The sequence below is a fragment of the Convolutriloba macropyga genome, chromosome 11 (assembly GCF_964194025.1).
Source record: "Convolutriloba macropyga chromosome 11, txConMacr16.3, whole genome shotgun sequence".
Classification (NCBI taxonomy): Eukaryota; Metazoa; Xenacoelomorpha; order Acoela; family Convolutidae; genus Convolutriloba; species Convolutriloba macropyga.
In genome coordinates, this window is record NC_134478.1 from 19,109,907 (window position 1) to 19,135,863 (window position 25,957).

General features: G+C 38.3%; 1 protein-coding gene across 3 annotated transcripts in view; it reads left to right on the forward strand.

The window, feature by feature from the left end:
- Window positions 1–25,957, forward strand: part of LOC142349858 (uncharacterized) — a 277,179-nt gene that overhangs the window by 18,738 nt on the left and 232,484 nt on the right. For all 3 annotated transcript variants that reach the window (XM_075401678.1, XM_075401676.1, XM_075401677.1), the window contains exons 6-11: window positions 3,917–3,995; window positions 4,204–4,257; window positions 4,711–4,830; window positions 5,242–5,321; window positions 8,767–8,989; window positions 13,874–13,978. In XM_075401678.1, the coding sequence (XP_075257793.1) occupies window positions 3,917–3,995; window positions 4,204–4,257; window positions 4,711–4,830; window positions 5,242–5,321; window positions 8,767–8,989; window positions 13,874–13,978 (661 nt within the window). The remainder of the gene's footprint in view (window positions 1–3,916; window positions 3,996–4,203; window positions 4,258–4,710; window positions 4,831–5,241; window positions 5,322–8,766; window positions 8,990–13,873; window positions 13,979–25,957) is intronic.

Sequence of the window (25,957 nt, forward strand, 5' to 3'; positions counted from 1 at the left end):
CTCGTTCAGCAATCCCATTTGTTCTTGGATGGTAGATGGGAGATTCCATCTTTTTAATCCCAAGTGATTCACGCCATTGCTTTAGGTCACTGCTCACAAACTCAGGACCATTGTCTGATACTAATGTTCTTGGTATCCCAAATTCTGCAAAGATTTGACTCAAGTACACCTTCACTGTTTGTGAGGTTCTATTTACCGCAGGGAAGGCTTCTATCCAACCTGATCCCGCGTCTACTATCACTAAGATATTACCTTGATCTTTAGCGTACCCCCAGTCCATGTGGCGTCTTTCCCAAACTTCAGCTTCCGGCCACGTAGATACTGTTTTCCCCAGGCTAGGCCTGTTTTCTTGGCATTCCTTACATTAACTAACCTATCGAAGAACATCTTGACTGATGCCGGGCCACCAAGCCATCATTCGAACTGCTGTTTCAGTTGCATTTTTGCCTGGGTGAGCCTCATGAGCTTTGGCCATCACCATGGGTCTTATTTTGGGTGGAATGAAAGGCACAACTCCTCGAAAGATGATTCCATTGTGAATGGTCAAGGCGTCTTTCTGTTGTTCAAATCTTTTCTCTGCTTCTGAGCACTGTTTCCAGATGCCGTTTTTTATTCGTTTGATGACATATTGAAAGAGTCGATTCGATCCCAGCTCAGTTTTGATGTCTGATTGGGTCACCAGTTCGGATTGGACGAAGTAGATATTGTCAAGAGCAAAGCAGACTCGATCATTGTCATCGTCATCATCAAAGTCTAGTCTGCTCAGAGCATGGGTGATCTGTTCTCCGGGTGTATACTTCAATTCGAATTCAAATCCCATCAGCGCTATCGCCCATCTCGTAATTCTTGCTGATGCTGTTTTCAGAATTTCTTCGTCTGGGGCGAAGAGATATTTGAGAGGTTTGTGGTCAGTATGTAGAGTGAACCTTCTTCCGAGTAGGAATTGTTTCAATCCCTGTGACCACAAAGAAGATTGCAAGTGCCTGTCGCTCAATATTGGAGTAATTGTATTCGGCTTGTGACAAATTCATTGAGACGTATATCACAGGATGTCCTTCTTGTGAGAGTGCCCCGCCAATAGCTTTCTCTGAGGCGTCTGTTGTCACGGTTGCTTCCTTCGTCAAGCTTTAAGGCTGTACAAGAAGGTTAGCACATAACTCCTTTTTGATGTTTTCAAAAGCATTTTGCTCTTCCTGTTCCCATCTGATTTCTTCTTTTCGAATTTCGTTTAGGGGTAGCAATTTTGTTGCAAAATTTGGTATCAGTCGACCATAAAAATTTGCTAAGCCGACAAATGACTCGAGTTGTTTCATATTTGAAGGCGGTTTTGCATTTTTGATTTCCTCAACATGTTTACGATCGGGTGCTATTCGTTCTCTGGAAACAGAGTAACCAAGAAAACTTACGCTTGAAACTGGTTTTGAGTTGGATTTCTTCTTCTTGATGGTGAAATTTTTTTCACTTAGCCGACTCTTGACTGCAAGCATTCGTTTTTCGTATTGGTCCTCTGTTGTTCCATATACCAGGACGTTGTCTTGGAGGATAACCACACCCTTGATTCCTTTGGGAGCTGACTCAATGCAATTCTTGAAGATTGATGAAGAGTTCTTTAGGCCCTGAGGAAGCCTGCACATCTTGAACAATCCCTGCGATGTGTTGATTGTGAATATTTCTTTTGCATCCTCGTACAGCTCAATTTGATAGTATGCGTCTGATAAGTCAATTTTTCCAAAGTAAGAGGCCCCATGGAGATTATGGAAAATGGTCTCCATGTCTGGGATTGGATTATCCGCGTCCATAACTTTGCCATTGATGTGAACTTTCAGGTCCACGCATAGACTCAGAGCTCCATTTTTCTTCCGCTGCCACACTACTGTTGATGCATTTTTGACCCCACCAGGTTGTACTGGCTCCAAAAAGCCCTGTCGTACCATTGTCTCAAGCTTCTCTTTGACCCTGTCTTGGACAGGTAGAGGTATCTTTCTGGCTTTGCAGATCATTGGCTGTGAGTTTCCCGGTATGAGTTTCACAAGCACTTTGTATCCTTTGACTGCAGGTAGTCTTTCATCACTCACTGCATTGATGCCTTCTTGGGGTAGTATGTCTCCCAAGTAGCCCAAATTTTTTGTCGGATTGCACAACTGCTAGTTGTTTTTGCCTATACTTGCTTCCATTCCACTCAACATCACATGTTAGTGATCCCTGAAGCGACAGTTGATGACCATCATAGGCCTCAAGACGTCTTACTTTCCCATTTAACTGAGGTTTACCAAGCTCAGTCCAGATTAAGGATGATATCACGGTGCTATCAGCACCGGTATCAACTTGCATTTTTATTTTATGGTCTTTTACTGTAATGTACTCCCATGTCACCGACATGTTAAACACGTTTTCCCGTGTATAGTACATTCCCATCTCCATTTCGGATGATGTTTGACCAGGCAACTTACCCTCTTCCTCGCAGAAGTTGTTGTGCTGGTAAGACTTACCTGACTTAGGTTGGGTTTTACTTCTGCACATTTTTGAAAAGTGCCCCACCTTTTCACAGGTGTTACATTTCTTGTTCAAAGCCGGACACGGCTTGCTACTGTGTGGCTTACCTCCACATCTATTACATAAGTAACCATTGCCTTTATTACCAGTGAACTTTTCACTAGGTTTTCTGAAGGTCTTTTTGAAGTTTTATCCCACTTCTTCTTTTATTACAAATGGTCTATTACCTGTTGAGGAACTCGCAAAAGCCATTGCTTGATTTTTGAACTGTAAACTTTCTGTCATTTCAGACAGAGACATTGTTGGCTTAGTTTTAATGCCGTCTAATAGTCCTAATTTGGCCTCAGGGTCTCTCAAACCTGAGATAAATTTTATTTTCATCAACTCTTCCTCAGGGTTGGTTACTGTTTTAAGTTTTTCGAAGTCACAATAACGTGCTTCTTCTCTGAGGCACGCTAGAAAATCATCGTCAGATTCTCCAACGCCTTGGACAAAGGACAGAAATTTAGCCTTTTCTGCCGTTACTACTCTCTCCTTAGGTGAAATATAGTTTTGAATAGCTAGTCCGATCTCTTTAAAAGGAGTGTCTAACAATTTTTTAGGGCTCATAAGGCTCCTAAGTTTAAGAAGTGCGTTCTGGCCGCATATACTAAGAAAGAGATTTGTTACCTGTAGGTCCACGATCGTACCGTCGTTGTTGACTTTATCTTCTTTTTTCTCTGCGCGACATTTCGCCACAAAAGACATAATCCACGCAGTACAGGATTCAGCATTCTGCAGATCCAAGGTTTGTCGGTCGTTTGCTAAGTTGCTAAGTTCGCCACTTCTCGATATATCACACTTTTTTTGCCAGATTGAGAAGAGACGTATCATTTGTAAAGATATCATGAAATTCGTTTTTTGGTAAACATGAAACTTCATGGTATCTTTGAGATATTTGCACCTCTGCAAATTTAAGATATTGCGATTGCAACCAAAAAATCGTAGTTGCTCCGCAAATTCATCATTGAATAACAGTTGTATAATAGACAAGATCCAGTCTTGATTAGGTTTTTGCGAGCAATCAAACAAGAAGTTTTCGATTCAATCCTGGGCGTGGAAATCTGTAGTGTTGAATTAGGTTTATACGGCTGCTACACCTCTGTGGCTTAACATATTGTAAGGGGTGGAACTTTGTTTATTCGCATTTTTTGTATCTAACTTTATCGATCTTCATCGTCTAGAATTTTTCATCTGTCTATCTATCTCACATTTATTACAAATGGAATCTAAGGTATGATTTGGATATGAGATAAGATTCCATACTCTCAATATAACACTTTGGTGTAGTATTTAAGATTGCTTTCACGTGAGGTAAAAAAGGGGGGGATTATTTAACGTAATATAAGTGAAAATGTTGGGGCTCAGTTTTTAAACTTTTCAGGTCTCGAAAATTTGCTTCTTCTGAAGTGTTTGCATTGATGGGCAGCCCTGAATCATGCAGTCGCTTCCTAAAGTCGGTTGTAAGTTCAATTATATTTTGAGTTATTCTTCAATTTGATCCTCCTCTGCGAACAGTCATTTAATGAGACACTATTTTTATTTGGTTAAGCATTATTTCGCCTTATTGATGGAAGAGAGCTCTTCAATATAGCAGCACTATTACCATTCTAATCAACCTGTAGAAGTCGGCCACGTTTTTAATTTCTTAAGCCACAGATGATATTACAGGATCCGAAGTCCCCCATGCTCCGGATTAACTACAACTGGGTCATTTCATGTCAGGTAGATTTCAATTCTTCAATATTTGTTCTGAAATTCTTGTGAATATTCTGTAAGTTGATTTTGAATAAAATTTGCGAAGATTACAGACATCGTGGTACATAATAAGACCAGCTAGGACATGATTGAAAGGAATGTACGAACAACGCAGAGAACCTAACGCATAACTTAAACTAACTTTTTAGAGGTCAGTCGACAAGTAGAACATAGTCAAAAATAGCATAAAAAACTTCAGGTGTTTAGAGATTTGAATTAACATACATTGTTCAGCGAAGTTAAAGTAACGACCTGCATTATTGGTTTATTTTCGATCGTCAGGTCGTAAGAGAATACGTGCAATACATTCAATGTGCCAGGTGACCATATGCTTGACAATCAAGATAGCCTTTTACTCACAAAGAGGCGATTCAGTGCGCTCAATTTATGAGCTAGCTCAATAATTTGTATTCGGTTTAGTTCTACAACATTTCTCAGCTGCAATTGCCACCTACGATGATGGCTAACGTGTATGCAGTCACACCTGTTGTGTCCTCCAATCAAGACACTCCTGTCTCCCATCTAAACAACAACAACAATGTAACTATATGCTCACATATCAACTCAAAGACCTGTGAAAACATTGATTGCATATATATTAAACGGATTTTGAAAATTCTAGTGGTAAAATTTTTCACCGCTAATGAACAGGGCTAAATATATTTTGACAGCCGGCCTCTGCAGTTCATTCAACACCAAATTTAACCAATACTGAAAAAACATCAATTGAAATTTTAAAGAGGCGACTTAGAGTGATCAAAAATAATAAGAAAAATGACGAGAAATCAATAATAGTGTGAATCTTTAAACCTGTTTTTGACCATAATCATAGTTATGTTTGTCCTGATGGTTCATTGTTTAGTGTCAGCAATAAACCTCTGTAAAACTTTGTAAAGACTTTATTCATAAATAATGTCTACAACTTTTTTTATTAATGGCTTTCTGCTTCAGCTGGACGCGACAATAGATAGTGTTATTTCGACAACTGTTCAAGTCATCAGGGAGCACTCAAGCGAATTTGAACCCAACAGGTGCGGTGTAAAGTTGATTGCAAAAAGAGTTATAATTTCAAGGAAAAAAATTGTCTACTTACGGTTGTCTTTTTGCTGACAAGTACAGAGACCGTTATATTTTTGTATAAAGTTTGCACTGGAATCATCGTATGATGTGCATAGAATAATCTAAATGATTTTTTTTCTTTTATGAAAAAACTACAGGATCTAAAAGGTAACAGAATCGTGGCAAAATTTGGAGCTGCCCATTTTTTTCGCATATCTTAACGGAAAATTTCATTGCTAGCAGCAATTTCCATTAACTGCATAGGACTCCTCTATCACGTTGTGATCAGGTGCGCGAAAAACGTCGTCTTGTCAATTTTTATCTGAACATATGCGTTCGGTTGGTTATTTTTTAAAGTTTCGCTGCTTTTTAAATACTCTCAAACAAAGTTTATAGCAATTATTTGGGCCAGAATCATCGTTTTTATAAAGTGGTTTTTTGGATAATCGATTTTTCGTCTGACGCTTTTGAACTTACGTCCTGAAACAAGGGACAAAATGGTGAAAGTGGAATCAATTAAGTTTTATGTTCTCTGCTCTTAGAGATCCACTTTTGTTTAAAGTGACATTTTAAGATCAAATTTGGGAGGTGTTTTTGTTCTGCGGCCTGAATTAACCCAATGAAGCCAATCTCTTTTAATTTTATTTTTACTAGTTACCGTCATCCAACTCCGACGCTTATTTTGCAACATGCAACATCCAGACGCTTATCTAGAGAGAATCGTACAAGATTTTGCAAGATAGACGTCGGAAATTGTTAGATAAAAAGCTACAGTTTTGAAAACTTATTCACTCAAATAAGATTTAACCTAGGAGTTCAGTCCATTGACAGAAACTCTCGGTTTAAAACAGAAATTTTTGTATCAACTTTACTGTTGACTACTTATCTGAAATGCTCGTTTCAAGTTATGGCGAACTGAACAGGTTGGGTGTGGTAGAAACTACCAAACCCAACCTGTTCACCTCGACATAACTTTGAGAGCAATTCATCCGAGGCAAATTGATTATGTTTATTAAAAATCTGGCCATAAATGTTATAGTGGCTAAGTGTAATTAAAAGTTGTACCAAGCATCCATTTGAAGTAAATAACAGTGAAGAATAAACACAAAATATTGAAGCGTTTTATTTTATCTACGTTGTTTTACGCATCGAATGTGCTTTCCAAGAAAACCGAGAAAAACATCACGCTTAAGTAATTTGCAAAAGGATCCAAAGTACTAGCTTATAACATGTCAATTGGTTACATAGCCAAATTAAACTACCATTTGTGTACTAGTCTAGCGTTGACTGCCTCCTTTTCGTAATAAAAACATCACCGATTATCTACCACGCAGTTAATGCATACGTGGTCTGGGATATCAACAGATCGAGAAGAAGTGAAAAAATTAAGGCACTTTAAATAGTAGCGCGTAGATCAGTTTCAGATACAAGTTGCATCTCAACCGAATGAATTTTTTTCGAACTTACAAAACCAGTTTTCCTCGCTCCTAATCAGGGTGTACTAAGCAAGCTAACACCACATTTTGTTACAATTATTTTTAATAATTATGTTACTGTTAAGTTTTGTTGTACTAATGTGAATAGGTAACAATTGATGAGCACTACTTTGTGCAAATGAAACAAAATTAATCAACGCTGTCAGGGGTCAATGCTATCAGCAATCCTTGATTGATTTTCTAGAGTTTTTGTCAAAATGATTGACCATCCTCTCATTGATCGGCATTCAACTACACATTTTACATCTCGAAAATATAAGCTCATTGTTTCTGTAATCTTACACTGTATAATGAAAGTCATCACTTTTTGATGTATCTCGTTTTTGCACTTATCTGACAATGCTATGACAAAAACTAAAAATGAATTGAAATCAAATAATTTTTAATAAAACCCTTCGTTTATAAACCGTTCAGATTGTTCTCGTCTCTCATGCACATTGGTATTTCAATTTTTTATTTATTAATATTTTTTCAACTCACCCCTAGACATAGCTCAGACCGTTTTGCAACCATAAACTATACTCATACCAGACTACTCTGATGTCTTTCATGCTCTTGAAGTTGCTTCTGACAAGACTTCTGTGCGCTCTGGGTTGCTTTTTATCACTCTGGTGCGCCACAAATAACCTCTAATCAAACTTATTTGGTTCGAATTTCTTTGTCATCGGTCTCAGTTGCGCCCGAGTTTGTCTCGAGTTTGATCAGATCAATTTATGGTCAGAATCATCTAACCATAGAGTAACGTTGAAGACGGAGTCATATTTTTGAATTGCTACCAATTTACAATCACAAAATTTGACGTCTTTAGCAGAATATTCAGCCACATCAAAATGCTTTTCTTAAGACAAATAAGCAAAGGTTGAAAAAATGATTTTTGTTTGTCGTTGTTAAATTTTGTTGGATGCAAGTATCAGCATAGACATTGCTTGATAAAAATCTTTTTGATCTGCGATTTGTATTCCAACAAATGGAGGAGATGGGTGATTAATAGCGGCTGGACTCAAAGCCAACAAAACTCAAATGAGTATTTGAGCATTTATGTAGGCACTGTACAGAGCCCAAATGTGTAAATCAACCAATTAAAAATAAAATCTGCTGACAAAAACAATACGATCTCTGATTAAAATGGGGGAAGTGGGGGTAGAAGTGGGGACCAGCAGTTTTTGTGAATTCGATATAAGTTCCAGATGTTGAAACAACTGAGCTTCCGCAAGATGGGATGAAGTCATTTTTGTTTGTTCATGTTTACCAATTTTCATTTGCTATATCAATTTTGCGCCTCAGTCATAGTCATAGTCATTGGTATGGTAAGTTATTGTCTTAATCACGTGATAAAAAGGACTAAACGGCGAATGAAAAAAACAAACCCTTTTAGCAAAAGCTGCCGCAGACAATGGTCATTTTTCCAAAACTCAGCAAAACTATTCTAGAACAAATATTATTCAGCAGTAAATTACTTAGTACTGTGTCTTTTACTTTAAATATCCTTGTACAATATTTTAGTTCTCTGTATTGTATTGAAAATTATTTTTTAGCTGTAATTTTTTGTTACTGTGTCCTGTTTCTACAAAATAATTGAACTGCAGTTCAGCTATAACTATTCTTGCAGCTGCTATTTTATTTCGTGAGACGATAGAGCAAAACCCAACTCGAGTTTAAGTTAAATTTTTTTTTGTAATAACAAGTCTTTGGCATAAGTTTTTGCTTTCAATTTCTTTCAATATCAAGTGCAACTGGTATCTCGTATTGTGTGATGTGTGGCAAATCTGTTCCATTTTGAGTTTAGTAAATAGTTATCGACTTAATAGTCAACTAAGTTTTGTCGCCCTGTGTGCGTGAACACGATCTGATCAGAGGTCACTTTGGTGTGCGATTTAACCTCATTAATTCTCGTAAAATTCTTTTTTTTTTAAATTTTTAGAGTGGGTGAGATTGAGTGCAACAGCAACGCACTGTACAAATACGGGATGGTGTTGACGCATAACATACGACAGCGGCTACTTGTGGATGCTGGTAGCAAGGGAAGGGTAATCGATAGAGGAATAATGGGAGATGATGGAGGTGGAAGTGGGGGAGGGGGAATCTTGTCAAGAAATATCTATGCTGTGTATCATTTCCACATTGGACAGCGAACATGGAGACAAGTTAGAACAAATGTTTCTTCCTTCCAGGATCACTGGGTGGCAAAAATGGACAAAAAGTATCCCCCGTGTCGAGTTTTTACCCCAAAAAGGATGTAAGATTGAGGGGGTAATCAGAGGAATTTTTGTCAAATCCCCCTCAAAACTACATTTTTCTGGGGGGGGGGGGGGGTAATTGGGGGTCATTCGATGTAAGACTGAGAGGTAACGAGGGTAATTTGGGGTGGTTAAATGGTGCAAGAGTAGGGGGTACTGGGGGGGGGGGTTTGGTTAAAACGATGCAAGAGTAAGGGGGTTATAGGGGGTAAAACGATGCAACAGTTAGGGGGTAATGCGGGTAAAACGAAGAAAGAGTAGGTGAGGGGGGTAATGGGGGTAAAACGAAGAAAGAGTAGGTGGGGGGGGGGGTAATGGGGGGTCTTTCCCATTATAGCCCCCCCAGCTTAGTGGGCATGTAACCTATAGCCCCCCCCCCCAAGATGAAAATTCATAACCACCTCTTTAACACAAAATCGGAAATCGATGTAGGCGAGCGACTGAAATTAATAACCACTTCTTTAACACAAAATCAGAAATCATTGTAGGCGATGTGGAGGGATGCAAAATCAAAAAACAAAAAAATGCATGCGACTAATAGGGATATGATTGATTCGTATCTTGCGGAGTTCCTGTTCAGAAAGCATGTTTCTCGAAAAAACCTGGACCCGTTCCATGAAATAATGACGGCGATTGGAAAATTCCAGCATTCGATACTGGAACAAAACAAAAACTTGTAACCAACAATTGTAAGCATAAATGATGAATTTAATTGTATGCTATAACTTGATTTTTTTGGGGGGGGGCTATAATTTTCTGGGGGGGGGGCTATAATGGGAAAGACCCAATGGGAGGATAAAACGACGCAAGAGTAGGGGGGTCATTGGGGGGGGGGGGTGTGAACGATGTAGGAGTGGGGGGTAATGGGGGTTGAAACGATGCAAGAGTAGGGGGGTTAATGGGGGGTAAGTCGACGCAAGGGTAGGGGGGTAATGGGGGGGGGGGTAAGAGTAAGAGTAATGGCCACGTCAAAATAATGATCTGACCGACCATTAATGAATATTACAACACGGTTGTTATTGCCACCGAGAAGCTATCAAACTCCGAGGCGAAGCCGAGGTGTTATGATAACTTCGAGGGCGATAACAACCGAGCGGTAAATTTTTTAATCAACACCTGTTGCGTTCATGTTTGTTTTTTTAGACTACAAGTTTATCGAACTGTTTCCATCATTAGACTACGAATTTATCACCACTTTTTTATAGTCACTGTTTACTTAGTAACAGGGGCGATAAAAGAGTGTGATAAACTCGTAGTCTAATGCTAAAGTGTTTATCCAGTGTCGATCGGGCATTAAAATTTATTACACTTGCTGTTTATTTAACTGCTACTATCGCAACAGGTGTTGATTAAAACGCAAATGGAGGAAATGGGCTATCACTTTACCTGTATGCTTTTAAATAGAAAGCTAAAGTCTGATCATTCAAGATTTAACCGAGATAATTAGGAGTGAAAAACGTACTGCGACCAAGCAAAAAAGGGAGAATGAGCCAATGTCAGGTCATCATCAAAAACTGGACAGAAATCCTTTGTTAAAAACGCAGAATTAAAGCAAAAACTTTAATAAAAACCGAAAATAAATGAAGCATCAAGGCAACGTACAATCAGAAACATTAATCCAAAGCATCCGAAGTAATGCGTTTTACTTTTTCTTCGTCGTCGGGTTAATTTTTTCCTTTGACAACAATCTCTTTTGAACTATGTTGTGTGAGTTGCTGATCTTGTCTCGTGGGCGTAAAGTGTTCTCTTCTTTACCCGTAATTCCGCATATTATGGTATAATTGTGTGGTTGGTGCTAATGGTCAACTTGCTTTACTGACACCGGTGTTTTTTATGGTATTTACAAAAACTGTGCACAGTTTTCTAGCACAATATTTCCGGGAACCGTTTCGAGATTTTTGTCACAAACCTTCTTTAGTTGTCGTAAAAGGCAAACACACCATTGTTTCTACGATGAAAACAACTTTATGTATTGGTATGCACAGAGTTGAGTTTATCGATTATTACAAATGCCACTGGCACAATTAGAGCCAAAATGGAAAGTATGAGTAATGCGAAAAAATGGGGTCTTTCCAGTTATAGTCCTCACGCCTCCCCAGCTTAGCGGTCACTAAAGCATGGTCATTATACCATAATGGAACTGAAAATTTGCGGGTGGCTATACCGGGAAAGACCTAAAAATTGATGCAAAACAAGGCAAACTATGGCTTCGCTTTTTGTTATATACCAGGTTACCCGTACTTAGAAAACGTGATACGGCCGTAGTACGGCACCGTATAAGTCTTGAATGAAAGCCATGCTATGATCTTGTAAATTTGACAACGGTCGGTAGTACGGCCGTAATAAAATTTTTAGTTACCTTTTTAAGGCCGTATCAAGATCAATAAGGTGCCGTACTAAGGCCGTACCAAGTTTATTAAGATGTCGTTAGTAATATAATAGCCAAGCAGCTGTCGGTAAATTATCTAGTCAGGTTAACAACAGAATATTTGAGAGTTTTGCAGTATATTTTTTGCGGTTTCCCTCATCCTTTTTCTATTCCGGGCTTGCAACTAGCAGTGGCGGATTTGGTGGAATAACTATAGGAGTACTGAAATAGTTTAGTAAAAAACGCACTCAAACAGTTCTCCGAAATAAATAAAACGACAAAACCAGACAAAAGAAGTCACAAAAATATAAAGTAGAGCAAAATTTGTCGGAAAATGATCTCAAATCAAATCTCAACTCACAAGTGCAATTATTTTGTAAGGTACCGTGAAAAACTTGATACGGCCGTATATCATGCCGTACTAAGTTTCATATTTTATTAGGTCCTCGTATAAGTCCTGGGGAGTTTTCGAGGTTTAGGTCTAGGGTGCGAAAACTGGGACCTCAACTGAAAGCTGTGTAGTTAAGAGCAGAAACAAAGCAAAACTTATATTTTCATTCAATGCATAAAGAAGCTAAGACAGAAAGAATTGAAATAAACAGAAAGAGAGAGAAAGAAAGAGAGAAAGAGAGAGAGAGAGAGAGAGAGAGAGAGAGAAATAGTCGGAAGGAAAAAAAGAAGTAAAAAAAATAAGGAGGAAAGAACAAATAAAAACAGACACTAAGAGTGTAATTCGTGTTGATAAATGCAGTTCCGTTGTCCCCGAATGAACGTTGCGTACGTATAATAACGAGCAGTGTTCCCTAATGGGCTCAATGTTCCCTAATGGGCTCAATGTTCCCTAATGGTCTCAATGTTCCCTAATGGGCTCAATGTTCGCAAATGGGCTCACTTGTGGCCGAAAATTTTTTTGTTCAAACCGAGAATTACAATGATAATTAAATCCAATCCAGGCTTAAAACGTGGTTTAAAAATGAAAACACATTCAATTATGAATAAGAAAACGCCTCTACGAGGAGACCCATGTGACCTTCACATCAGAGCAGACGCACTTGTGACTCCGATATCAACTTTATGCGACTATGATTTGACTTCGCGGATTTATTTGGTGTTTTAGATGCTACAGGGCGTGCTTTTCTATTTGAAATACCTCGTTTATCAGACACAAAAGGCATTATGATCCGCAACAAACGGATTGCAGACAGCAAGATTCTGGTAAGCAACGCAACGAAAGTACCCCCAGACCACAAACTCAAAGCCTGAATTTTTTTATAATTGAGCAACGCTATTAAATGAGAAAAACAACTTCTGAGATTAATAAATAGCAATTTCGTTCTCGAAAAAAATTCTGGAGTTGTAAAAGGTTTTTGCATCAGGTAGTTTTTTCGCTCGTTTTTTTGCTGATTTTTGCTGGTTCTAAGGCAAAACTATTTATTAAAAACAAACAAAAGTCTCAAACTGCTGGCTTTTATTTCCTCGAGTCATAATGTCGTCCGTTTTTTTTTGGCAAAAATGAAACTTTGAGGCTGTTGCAGATTAACTCATCTGATAAGTTTTACCTTTTGAATACCGATGCAAACAATATACTTGTTAAAGAAAATTGGAATAAGTTTCCTACAAAAGGGAAGGTTTAACTTATTGTATTCAGGAGTCTTGTATTCGAACAGGTCCTTTGAGTCGAGCTACTGGGACTGTGATTCAAAATGCAGTTTAAGATTATAAGTTGTCAGAAAATGATTATCATACCGGCAATTTGATCCAATTGAATTCTGTAGGCCGTCTATTTAACTTCTAAGAGAAGAAATGCACCCAAATATTTTTTTTCGAGTCAATTTTCTATCACTTCACGCCAATGAATAATGAAGGTTTTATAGTTTGCAGCTGTTTTGCAAGAATTTGCATTGCATGAAGCATAGCGGGGAAAATCACTACCGTTTATCCATTCTTATACGAAAAACGGTCCGTCAGAAGTATTTTTTACCTTCAATGCGGACTTCACTTCTGCTATTGAAGATGAAAATTTGAAATATGATTTTAAAAAAAGATTTTTATTGAAATTCGAAGGTTTTATATGAATTTTGATTACTTATATTTAAACCACGCATGTGTAGGCTGCTAACGGTTCACAATTAGAGTTCCCATTACAAAAACAATTTCTGATAAGACCATCTTCGAGCGCTCATCTGCACAATCTGCGCACGAATTACGTAGTGTGGAAAGGTCCTTAAGCGCTCGAAAATTAGTTAAATGGTCTGAAAATAGTCGTGGCCGCATGGTCACACGAAAGTCTGGACAACATCCTAGAACTTCAAAACCTGACCTGGAGATTGCTTTGGTGCTTTTCTAAAGAATTTCAGCAACCGTATAATGTAACACGTAACTTTGCGCCCCATCGGGTTGATCATGGGATCCATTTGCTTCAGCTGGGTTTTTGGAACAGACCGGATGGACTATCTGTCAAGGTGTTGTCTCACATTGCCAGTGGTCAGACTTCCAAATCAGCCAATCTCAGGGTGGTCACTGTTGTGGTAAGTACCCACAACACCAGACAAACAAAGACATTAAAAAATAAAATTACGCTATTTTCCTTTCCTTTTTATTGAACTCATCTAAACCCTTTTTAAATTTTCAGTTGAAATCAACCATTGACATTCTGATATAAATTAATCCGACCAAAAACGACCCAATGCGATTAGAATCTCCAAAAGTGTAATAAAAGGCACCACATGGTAATACTTAAGTTATAATTGTTGGTGAATAAGGGTCCTTCCGAACAATAGATTCAAGATTGGATACATTGGTTATTACAGTTATGAATCGGTTATATTTAGCCTGATTTAGTCTGAATAGGCTTTTTGGTATTGTGTACAATGTAGTACCACCCTTCATTTACATACATTCCTCTAGTTCACATCTCCGCCCTTTCACCGGATCTTCGAGGGCATGAGACCTTTAACTAATCGCTTAATTAAGGATTTCCGATGAATTCGATCTATTCTTAGCACTGTCCATCCTAAGAATACAATACCCAATGATTTATAATTTGTTATCTGAGCCACTATGCAACTGTAAAAAAATACTCTCAATCAAAGTCTATCTCATTTAACTATCTAAATTTAACCAATATAGTTCTTTACTGGTTAAATTTGAAACGCTATTATAAAGTAGTTCAAATTTATACTTTGAGATTATAAAAAGTGTATAGAAAAAAGATTTCAGAAATTTCAAAGTTGGTAGGTCATAGACAAACTCTTCTTAACACACCATTTTCAAATATCGGAACAAAACACCTTTGGGTATACCAATCAAAATGAATGCGGCAACTAAAAAGAAAGAGGCTCCGCTCAACGAAGTCTCGAAAGTAGAAGCATCGGTTAGCGAAAGCTCACAGCTATTAGAACCGAGCTCCGAAAAGGTCCCCTTGCTCTCTCTTTCGGACGTTCTGGCCAATGCTGACATTGGCTGGTACCACATTCTCACTATGTTTACTGTGTTTGTTGGCTACTGCGGAAGACATGCACTTTTAGACTTGATGCCTGTTTTATCAACCAGACTTTACGTAGAAATGGACTTGACTCCCGAGTTGGAGTCGGCTCTTGCCACAGTAACATTCTTGGGAAAGACGTTAAGCTATTTGATGACAGGTGTGATTGCCAATATTTTTGGTCGATATGCTTGTGCTATTTGGGGAACAGTTTGGGCGATTGTCTGGAACACTTTGTGTGCTGTTTCGTGGAATATTGAGTCCCTTATTGCTTTTCGGCTCCTTTGGTCTTTTGGATCAAGTGAGTGATTAATTAAAGTTTATTGGAGCATACGAAAATTAGCCGTAAGGTAACAAAAATATGTAGTTTGTTACCGAAGGCTATCTTGAAAAAAGCTGATAATGTAGCAGTCCAAAATTAAAAAATCTTGCAAGTTAACCACCATCTGGCTAGAGTCTTCATTGTGCAACGCTCTAGCCATTAATATTTGACTGTGACTGAAACAGAGCGTTTTAAAGGTTGATACACACACACACGCGCGCGCGGCACGCGCACACACACACACACACGCACGCGCACGCACATACACACACACACACACACACACACACATATATATATATATATATATATATATATATATATATGTATATAAATATATATATATATATATATATATATATATATATATATATAAATGCAAATACATATGTAAATAAATTTTGAACACATCATCTGAATCGAAAAACTTTTCTCCCAAGTTTTGAACAAAATGGTAGAACTTTAGGCTTTCCCCATTTTCCTTTACTCAGACAAGTTCGGAGTTTTTAGGACATCAGAGATTAACTTATAGGGTATTATTTTACATTTTTCAAGAATTGTTCAATTTAAATTATAGTTGAACATAAATTTTGGCCCATTTTACACCGTTTTTGGCCAATTTCAACACATTTCATGCAATTTTCGTCTTTTGACTTTTTTTAAATCATTATGATGCTGCTTGAGCGAAAAACTTAACTGCGTTTGAATCTGGTTTTAATTGTTTGTTTTTTATTCTCATATCTTTTGAAAAAAAACTTAAGAAATTTTTTCAGGTTTTCTCGTTGAGAATATTTTCGAATTTTCAAGGCATCTCAAAGCAATTCGCCAACATAAATAGCATCGTTATAGTGCGCTCTGCTTTTCCGCTTCAAATTCATGAAAAAAATCAAAATCTAGTCTTTTTGAGAAAAGAATTGTGGATATGCAAACTGGATTTCAATCGATTTGCAAATTGTGGATGATTTTGCTTCTTAGTTTGAGCATACTCTAACGGCTGCTCTCCCACAATTGACAAGGAAATTTTACACCGCCCCGTTCGTTTTAGCGGTTCTAAATCTGTCCGGATATTTTGCTTTTGCAGTTCGCTTTAGTAACTGTATATCCGCTATGTTCTTATCGTTGCATTACAAATTCAGTTCGTAACTATTGGCTAATCTTAGTTTTTTCAACTATCATTTTGAACTGGATTGCTACAGATCACACAATACGGGATCTCTTTAGGTATACCAGTTCAATCCGATAGAAAAAACAAATCAAACACAAAGATATACGTCTAAGAACTGTTTGTGCAAAAAAATTTAAATTTAAACTTAAATTGGCTTTTGCTGTTTGTACTCACAAGTTGAGAATACCAGAAGTTGGGGCTGTAACAGTTGAATTTTAGCTCCAATAGTTCGTAGATACAAGACACAGTAACAGAATTTACTGCTCAGGTATAATATTTTGAATACAAGACACAGTAACAGTTTACTGCTCAGGAATATTTCCAGTTCAAGACACAGTTACACGTTATTTACTGCTCAAGAGAATTTGTTTTGCAATATTTTGCTGAGTTATACTTTCAGCCGTTTTCTGCGGCTACTATGTTGAGTTCTGTGTGTTGCTTTTTGTTATTTCCCCTTTTTCTCTGTTTTCTCACGTGACAAACTGTAACTGGAACTAGAACTATAACTATAACTATTAAATGACTAGGACAACAGAAAGTGTTTGGTTTCTATTTTCCCGCCTACGCAAGCTTAGCGAGCTCAGCTCCAACATCGCTGGCCCTGTTTTCCTTCGTGAAAACGTCTTCATCCATTTATAGTACTAGAGCGAGCTTCACCACAGGCCTATTGTAGACTCCTTCTTTTGTTTTAATCGTTGCTGATCAATTTTTTTTTGTCAGAACCCTCCATAGTTTCTGTTACTCGTCCAAGTTTGTAATATCCTCGTTTGTCACTGTCTTCGGCCAACCAAACGAGATCACCTTTGTTCAGAACTCTGTTTGATTCACAACTCCATTTTTGTCGATTGTTCAATGTTGGCAGATACTCTTTTCTGAATCTGTCCCAGATGAGATCGGAGTACTCTTCTGTTTGTCGGAAGAGCTTTCTATGATTAACAAACTCTTCTGCGCCTGGTAGGTATGGTAAACAAACATTTTTGTTGGCAAGCAGGAAGTGGTTTGGAGTAATAGATTCCAAATCATTTACATCCGAACTGACTGGTGTCAAGGGTCTTGCATTCAACGTTTGCTCAACAAGACACATTGTTTTTGAAAGAACATCTTCCGTAATTGATCGGTTCCCCAACACTGCGTACATTGCTTTCTTGCAACTTCTGACCGGTCTTTCCCACAATCCTCCAAAGTGAGGTGTGGCAGGCGGGTTGAACTTCCATTTGATTCCTTGTTGAACCAAATGTTCTTCAATTCTTTCTTTGTTCCATGCTGCGACATGCTGTTTGAACTCCCGGTCTGCTCCAACGAAGTTAGTCCCGTTGTCACTGATCATTTTTATGGGCTTGCCTCTTCGAGCTATGAACCGCATAATTGCATTTAGACAACTGTCAGTGTCCAACTTTGGAACTATCTCTATATGTACGGCTCGTACGGTTAGACATGTGAACAAACAACATCATCGTTTTTCGTTTCTGCGCCCAATTTTAACTGTAAATGGGCCAAAGCAGTCTACTCCAACATTTGCAAAAGCTGTTGAAGCATCAAGCCTTTCTCTCGGTAACTCGGCCATCACTGGAGTCACTGTTTGTGCTCTTCCTTTTCGACATCTAATGCATTTGTTTCTGATCGATCTAAAAGCATTTCGTATGCCTAGGATCCAGAATTTCTGCTGAACTATGTTTCTGACATGTTCAGTACCTCCGTGATGACTATTTTTATGTTCATTTTGCAAGAATAATTCAACTACATGGTGCTTCCAATGTGACAGTATTGGATGCTTCGTTTCGAAGCTCAATTGAATTTTGCCTATTCTGCCTTGGGCACGAATAAGTCCTTGCTGGTCTATGAATGGTGAAAACTGGAGAATTTTGCTGTTTATTGGAATTTCCTTTTCAGCCCTGAGAGATTTCATCTCTTCAGCAAACTGTTCTTGCTGTAGTAGTCTGAAGATGCTTGCTTGTGCACCCTCTCTTTCTTCAACACTTAATGTTTCTGTTGCCAGTTTGTGTTTTTTAAATAAACGCTTTACGTATGCCATTGCATTTAGTAGTCGATTGAAGTTGCTGAATCGTCCCACTAAATCACCGGCTTCTTCTCTTCAACCTTTGTTGAGAAGACCATTTTGTCGTTTTGTTCGTCTGAAGCAAATGTTAAATTCACCTGTTCAGGCCATTCGCTCTATGGCTGCTTCAACCAGGCCGGCCCAGTGAGCCATTCGCTTCTCTTAAATTCGTCAACATTGATCGCTCGTGTCCCGATGTCAGCTGGATTGTTAATACCACTCACATGATTCCATTGTGAAACATTTATTGTATCCAAAATCTCAACTATTCTGTTTGCAACAAACACCTGTTATTTCCGGTGGGAGCTGTGAATCCATTGCACAACAGTAGTGGAGTCTGTCCAAAAGTTAGAACTGTGAATCTTCGATTCGTGTTCCTTCACTATCTGCTCTTTAAGTCTCACCGCCATCACTGCTGCTTGTAGTTCCAAGCGTGGTATGGAAAGGTGTCGCATCGGTGCAACTCTGCACTTTTTGATTACAAATGCTAAGTCTGCTAAGTATTCTTTGGGATTTGAACGTAGGTAAGCCACTGCGCACATTTTGTCTTCAGACGCGACTGCAAACACATGAAGTTCCCATTTGTCCTTGGCTGTGCTGAAGTATCTTCTATCAATGCTGGTTTCCGCTACTTCTGGAAGCTGCGCTTTCCACTTCAGAAACTCTTCTTCTTCGTTAGGATATACTAAGTTGTCCCAATGTTGTCCATTTTTTGTCCAGATTCTCTTCAGGAGTCGTCTCATATGGACACTGAATGGTGCAAAGAGTCCAAGATGATCAAACACTGAAGAAACTAGAGATAAGATCTTCCTTTGGGTGATTGGGTTCTCAACTTCTTTGCTTGTACCTCTACAAACCTTTAGACTATCATCGGTTATCGTCCTCTGAAGCCCAAACTCCGATGACCCTTCCTAGCTGGGTTCTACTTCAACCTGCTTTGTTTTGCTGATTGATCTTAAGTCCTCTGGGATTGCGTTGGTTACCTTGTCGCTGTTGGTGATCCACTTCTTCAGTTCAAATCCATGTTTTGAGAGAAGAGGTTGCAGTTGTTCGAAAACCTTGATCGCTTCTTCAGGTGTTTCGACTGACTTGATGAAATCGTCCATGTAGAAGTTGTTTTGGATTGTTTTCGCTGCAATTGGGAACTCGTCCTCGTTATCGATGGCTACTCGCTTCAGAGCGTAGTTGGAACATGTTGGTGAACTCTTTGCTCCGAAAACATGACGTTGATACTCGTAAATTTGCTCGCCACCTCAAGCAGCTTCTATCCCGTTCAGGAACTTGCACTTGCAGAAACATTGATTCAATGTCTGCGGTTAGGGCAATTGGTCCTTCTTGAAATCTGAATATTGTTCCGATCAATCCGTGTAGTAGATCGGGTCCGGCCAACAACTTGTCGTTTAGGCATATATCCTTGTATTTTGCTGCAGCGTTGCAAACACGGCGAACTTTACCCGGTTTGTTGGGGTTTAGTACTGGATGGTGTGGCAAATACCGTTCTTTTCCGAAAGTGCCTTTGACTTCCGATTTACCAAGGATCTTCACAAATCCCTTTTCAACATCTGTATCAATTGACTGTTGATACAATTTTTTAAAAATTGGGTCTCGTTGGAATCTTCATTCCAGTGAGTAGAGCTGACCAAGGGCCGAGCCGTAGTTGTCAGGAAGATTGGATTCTGGTTCACTCCAGAGCATGCCTACTTCGTACCGCTCGCCCGTAAGCTTTGTTGTGCTCCCTAAAAACTTCTGAGCTTGCTGCTCTTTCTTTGATTGACATACAACATTTATTTTGGAAGCATAAGTTTTTCCATGATGGTATATTTTCGGCCAATTTCACATCTTCTGTGGAGGCGAAATGACAAACATTTTGACTTTTCTTGCCTGTCATGGGACCACTGAGTACCCATCCTAATTCTGTTAAGACGGCGAAAGGCTCACTTCGTGTTCCAATCTTATAGTCCAATGGACGTTGAATTTTGTCGGCATCTTGTCCAAGCATGATGCCTACTTCCATCAGTTTGAATGTTCTGTTACTGAGAACATTCAGGTGTCTGAAGTTGTTCTTCAGTTCCTAGTAATCATATGTTGTGTTTCCCAACGAAATTGATGGGTGTGCAAACGCTTCAATTGAATGCACCTTTGAATGCAGTCCCTTTATTGTGATAGGAACCTTCTCTGTCTTCAAATCTTGCGTCCCATGTATGCCAGCTTTGTTCAAGGTAACGTTCGTGCCTTTGGCTTGTATTCGATCCATAACACTTTGATCGATGAGTGATACTGTTGAATCACTATCGAGGAAAGCGTAGGTAGTCAACCTGTTACCACCACTCTGATCCGATACCGGAACTATTTGAAGAAAACTAGTAACTTGGTTATTATGGTTGATTGTTGCTGCGCTTACGTTAACTGCGTGACTACCCTCGTCCATTTGGTTTTCTGAGTGTAGCAGTCTGTTGTGCTTTTTGGTACATCCGTATATACCGCACGCTTTGACTTTGCAATCTTTGAGTGCATGTCCTTTTCCCAGACATCCATAACATAAGCGTTCTTTCCTCACTGCCACGTATCGATCATTCACACTCATGGTTTTGAATGACGGACAGTTCCAAATTTTATGAGTACCATCGGCTAATGGACAGTGATCGCTTTGCGTTTGCTTGGTTTTTTGCAGGTTTGAACTTGCACTGAAGTTTGATGTCTTCGAGAATCGTTTTTCACTATTTGTGTTGCGTCGGTCTTCGTCTTGGCGTTCCCCTTTAAACGCTGAAAACCCGTCATACACGAATGCCATTCATGATAGCCATTTTTCGAACATGATTAGATCAGGCCAGTCCTCGTCTTTGTCATCGACGTAGAACTACCATTTTTCTTTAAGAACCTGTGGTAGCTTATCAACTGCCATGTACAATGTCGAACTTGATTGCAAACCACCAATATGTTTGTACTCTTTGAGCAAGATCACGAAGTTAGATACAATAAGAGAAAAATTAATCAGGCTGGTTGAATCATGAGGTTTCACTTGATTTGCTATTCGTAGGCTCTCGAGCTGTGCATCCATAATTACATGCGGTCTTCCAAATTTTCTTTTTAAAATGTTCCAGGCAGCACTATAAAACTGTCCAGATCAGCCCATGCCCGAGATTGCAGATTTTGCTTTGCCTGTTAGCAGAGTCTTCAAATGGCTCATTTTCTCTGAGTCGGGAATCATGCGTTTATTTACTGTTGCTATGAACATGCTAGACCACTCAGGCCACTCCAGCAGGTTTCCGTCAAAATTGTTCAGCCTCAATTTAGGTGAACTACTGCTTGAATGTCCACTGTTGTAGTGTCTTCCAGCTATCGGCGATATATCCCGCTCTTCAACACTTGCTGAGCGTTCACGAGAGTTTGCGTACCATGGGTAATGCCTATGCTTATTCCGTTTAGGGCTGCTTCGAAGCGAGCTCTTGATCGAATTGGTGTTCGCGTGTCGTTCATCGAATTCGCTCACTCCGAGACATCTCTCCCTTTTGGGGTCCAATTGAAAGGTGATTTGTCACGCGCCTTAGTCGATTGAGAACGTAAGTCATCTTTCTCCAATGCTGTTCTTTGCAATTGGCGCTCTAGGTCTCGCTTTTTTTGCCGAAGCTTATGTTGCATCTCTAGTTCTTTCATTTGCATTTGTAGCTCCAACATCTTTTGGTCAAATTGTGCTCGTTCGATTTGCAACTTTCTTTCGAATTCAATTTCAAATTCCTTCATTCGTTCTTCAACCCGACGTTTCACTGAAGATGTTTCCGAAACGTTTTCCGTATCCTGGTTGATTCGTGTAACCGTATTTGTTGTAGCATTGCATGGTTTTGGTTAAACTCAAGAATTCCAACGTTTTGTTCTACTTGATACAAATTATTCGCAGGCGGTTGCTCTTCATTGGCATGAAAAGTTGACTGGCTTTGCTGGCTTGACATGTTTGTCTGTCCGTGGATATACGGTAACCACTCTGCGTTCAAATATTGAAAGTATTTTTCTGTCTCGACTTTGCGTTTTAAAGAAACATCTGGGTCTCGGAGAGTCTGAGCTTTCTTGTTCACAAGTTTTTGAACGCTGTCGTCCAATTGCAGTATCTGCTGATAAAGAGTTTTGAGCTTGCTTGGTCGATCTTGATTCTTAATGGGCTCAGAACATTCTTTCTGTTTCTCGAACCAGTTGTTTCGCAATTTGTTGATCTGTCGATACAAAGCGCTTTGACTCTGTGACGGAGTCACTTTTTGTGTACCTTGGGACTGCAGCTTGAATCTCTACAGTTCCTTTGTTTGTTTGCTTTAATTAAGTTTTGCTTTTCAACGTTCCTATTTGCTTTGCCTAATTGGCTTTGCGTTGCTGATTTGCTCGTTGAGTTTTGTTCTCGTTCATCGATGACTTCGTCACTTCGACTGTTGGGTTGTATATCCGCTATGTTCTTACCGTTGCATTACAAATTCAGTTCGTAACTATTGGCTAATTTTAGTTTTTTCAACTATCAATTTGAACTGGATTGCTACAGATCAGACAATACGGGATCTCTTTATGTTTATCAGTTCAATCCCATAGAAAAAACAAATCGAAGACAAAGATATATGTCTAAGACCTGTTTGTGCGAAAATATATAAATTTAAACTTAAATTGGCTTTTGCTGTTTGTACTCACAAGTTGAGAATACCAGAAGTTGGGGTTGTAACAGTTGAATTTCAGCTCCAATAATTCGTAGATACAAGACACAGTAACAGAATTTACTGCTCAAGAATAATATTTTGAATACAAGACACAGTAACAGTTTACTGCTCAGGAATATTTCTAGTTCAAGACACAGTAACACGTTATTTACTGCTCAAGACAATTTGTTTTGCAAAATTTTTTGGAGTTATACTTTCAGCCGTTTTCTGCGGCTACTACGTTGAGTTCTGTGTGTTGCTTTTTGTTATTTCCCCTTTTTTTCTTTTTTCTGACGTGACAAACTGCAACTAGAACTAGAACTATAACTATAACTATTAAATGACTAAGACAACAGAAGGTGTTTTGTTTCTATTTTCCCGCCCACGCAAGCTTAGCGAGCTCAGCTCCAACACATACTAATGCTTTTCGATGAAATTAGAATAAATTGAATTATTTTGAACGTGATCTACGATTACTTTTTGTCAAAATTGCTCACGGGAGATTTAGAAGAACAAAATTTTGGAAAATATTTCAGCTGAACATTTTATAGACCGGAAAAATAAGCATAAGTAGAAAATTATTACACCAAATTGTCTAATTCTATTGTAATTCCGATTGCACACATAAAATTTTGTCTTGTAGCAAGTTTGCTTTTAAAAGGAGAGTCTAATGTCTCACCTACCTTTCACAAGATGAGTTTTTACAGTAAAAAAATTTCTTTTTTGCTTTGATTTCCAACGCTTATCTGCACAATTTTTCTCTTTCAGGGAAGCAAAGTTCAATATACTTTTATGAAATGAGCAGATGCCGTGGAAAACATTATATCAATGCGGTGGAAAACATTTTGTAATCAATTTTGTCGTTTTATTTTTTTGATGCCAATCTTGAACAGTTCTGATTATTTATTCTCAGACAACCTTTATATTCTCACAAACTTTCTATGAGCTTATGGTTCTGAAGCAGAATTTGCTAATGGCTATTGAAGTTATTTTTATTAAATTGTTTGGTTTCCCTAATTCAAATAAATCGTTTGTGTGGCCTCGTAGCTTGTCACAGTGGTTTTCAATTTAATCGCTGTTTAAGTTTTCGAGAATTTTTTATTGATTCTTGTGACGTTTACAGCTGAAATATCAACAACTTGTCTCAAAAAGAGGCAAAAAATTCCTCTTCCATTTTTTACAAAAATAAATTAAAACAATAAGTTGATCCTACAGGCAATACTTAAGCGTGAAGTTACGTTAAGTTATCATGTTCTAACGCGAGAATAAGCTTTGGTATCTCCGAAACGGACGAACCAAAAAACTTGAAAGCTGTTGATTTTTGGCGTCAAGAATAAACTTTATGTTGAAACGTTAAAAGCAAGCCTTTATACCGTAAACTTAATATTTTTAAGTTTTCTAGGAATTTTGCTTGTATGAATTTGCTTGTATGAATCAGAAAAAAATGCGAAATTTTGTATTGAGATGATGAGAAACTTGTGCAAAGAATATTTTTCTATTTTTTGTTCATCAAGTTGGACCAAATAATATTTGAATTGGTTCCAATTTATACCTTCGGGAAAAGTATAAAGCAATGAAAGATGATTAATTAACGCAAGATCTGGTTTCTTTAAATTTGTCTTACCGAAATTTGGACACATTACCCGTACTTAACGTCAAGTCAATATCCAAGTCCTGGTAGGCAAAAAATGTCCTATAGTTTTGAGTTACATAAAAAGTGTCTTTTTGTAGGCTGTGTGGGTGCCTTAGATATACATATTTGCGAAGTTGTGCCTCTGAAGTACACGTGGGTGGCCATTTTGTTATCTGTTTATGCAGGCGAGGCGTTGGGAAAATTGTTGCCTTACTTATTAGGTGATTTGATGTTTTCAAGGGATCATGGAGAAAATATGTGGCACTATTATGTCGCAATTTTATCAATTCCATCCGTATTGTTTGTTGTTATTGCTTCCATTTCTGCGGACGAATCTCCTGCATATTTGTGGTCAAAGGGTAAAAATGTCAAAGCAATAAGAGTCTTGAAAAAGTTCTTTTCTGAGGATGAATCGAAATGCAGATCGGAAAATATCTCCAATTATGAGAACTTAAACTCTTCAAAAACAAAGACTGAAACAATTTCTTTTTGGGAAAAAGTGAAAATTGTTTGCCATAATGGTCCCGTGTTGCGAAGTTTAATTTGTGTTACAATTATGGGATGCTCCGTAAAGTACACAACGTACGGTTTGTCCTATATTGCAACTGAGTTAGTTTTTTTGAGTGGCCAAACTGACTCAAATTATTGCGCTGGGACAAAAAGCAGAACTTACTTTCTAGAAAAGTCTGACTATCTGGTGCTTTCGGCTTTCATAATTTCGGCATTTGGTGTGAAAGTTTTAGCAATGATTTTGGCTGAAAAATTTATCTTGGGCGTTAAAAAAACTGCTTCAGTGTGTCTTGGCGTATCTTTATGTCTGGCGGTATGTCTTTATGCATGCCCACAATACTGGATCGCCCTTATCATTTATGGATTGATTGACGCTTCCAGCGCGGTTGTGGAACTTAACTATATAATGTTTGTTGCCAAAATAGTACCTGCAAATATCAGAAGCTCAATTTATGGAATTATGAAGTTCACAATGTATTTGCCATTACCAGTGACTCCATATTTGATACAAGTTTTAGCAAAGGAATCGCAACATTATCTGACTACGACTACTTTTTCGTTTATCACAATAAGTTTTATTGCCGTTTTGCTGATTCCGAACAACGTTCAAGTGAACAATGAATAAACTCTGATATTCTGTAAATTTATTTATTTTGAAGTAATACTT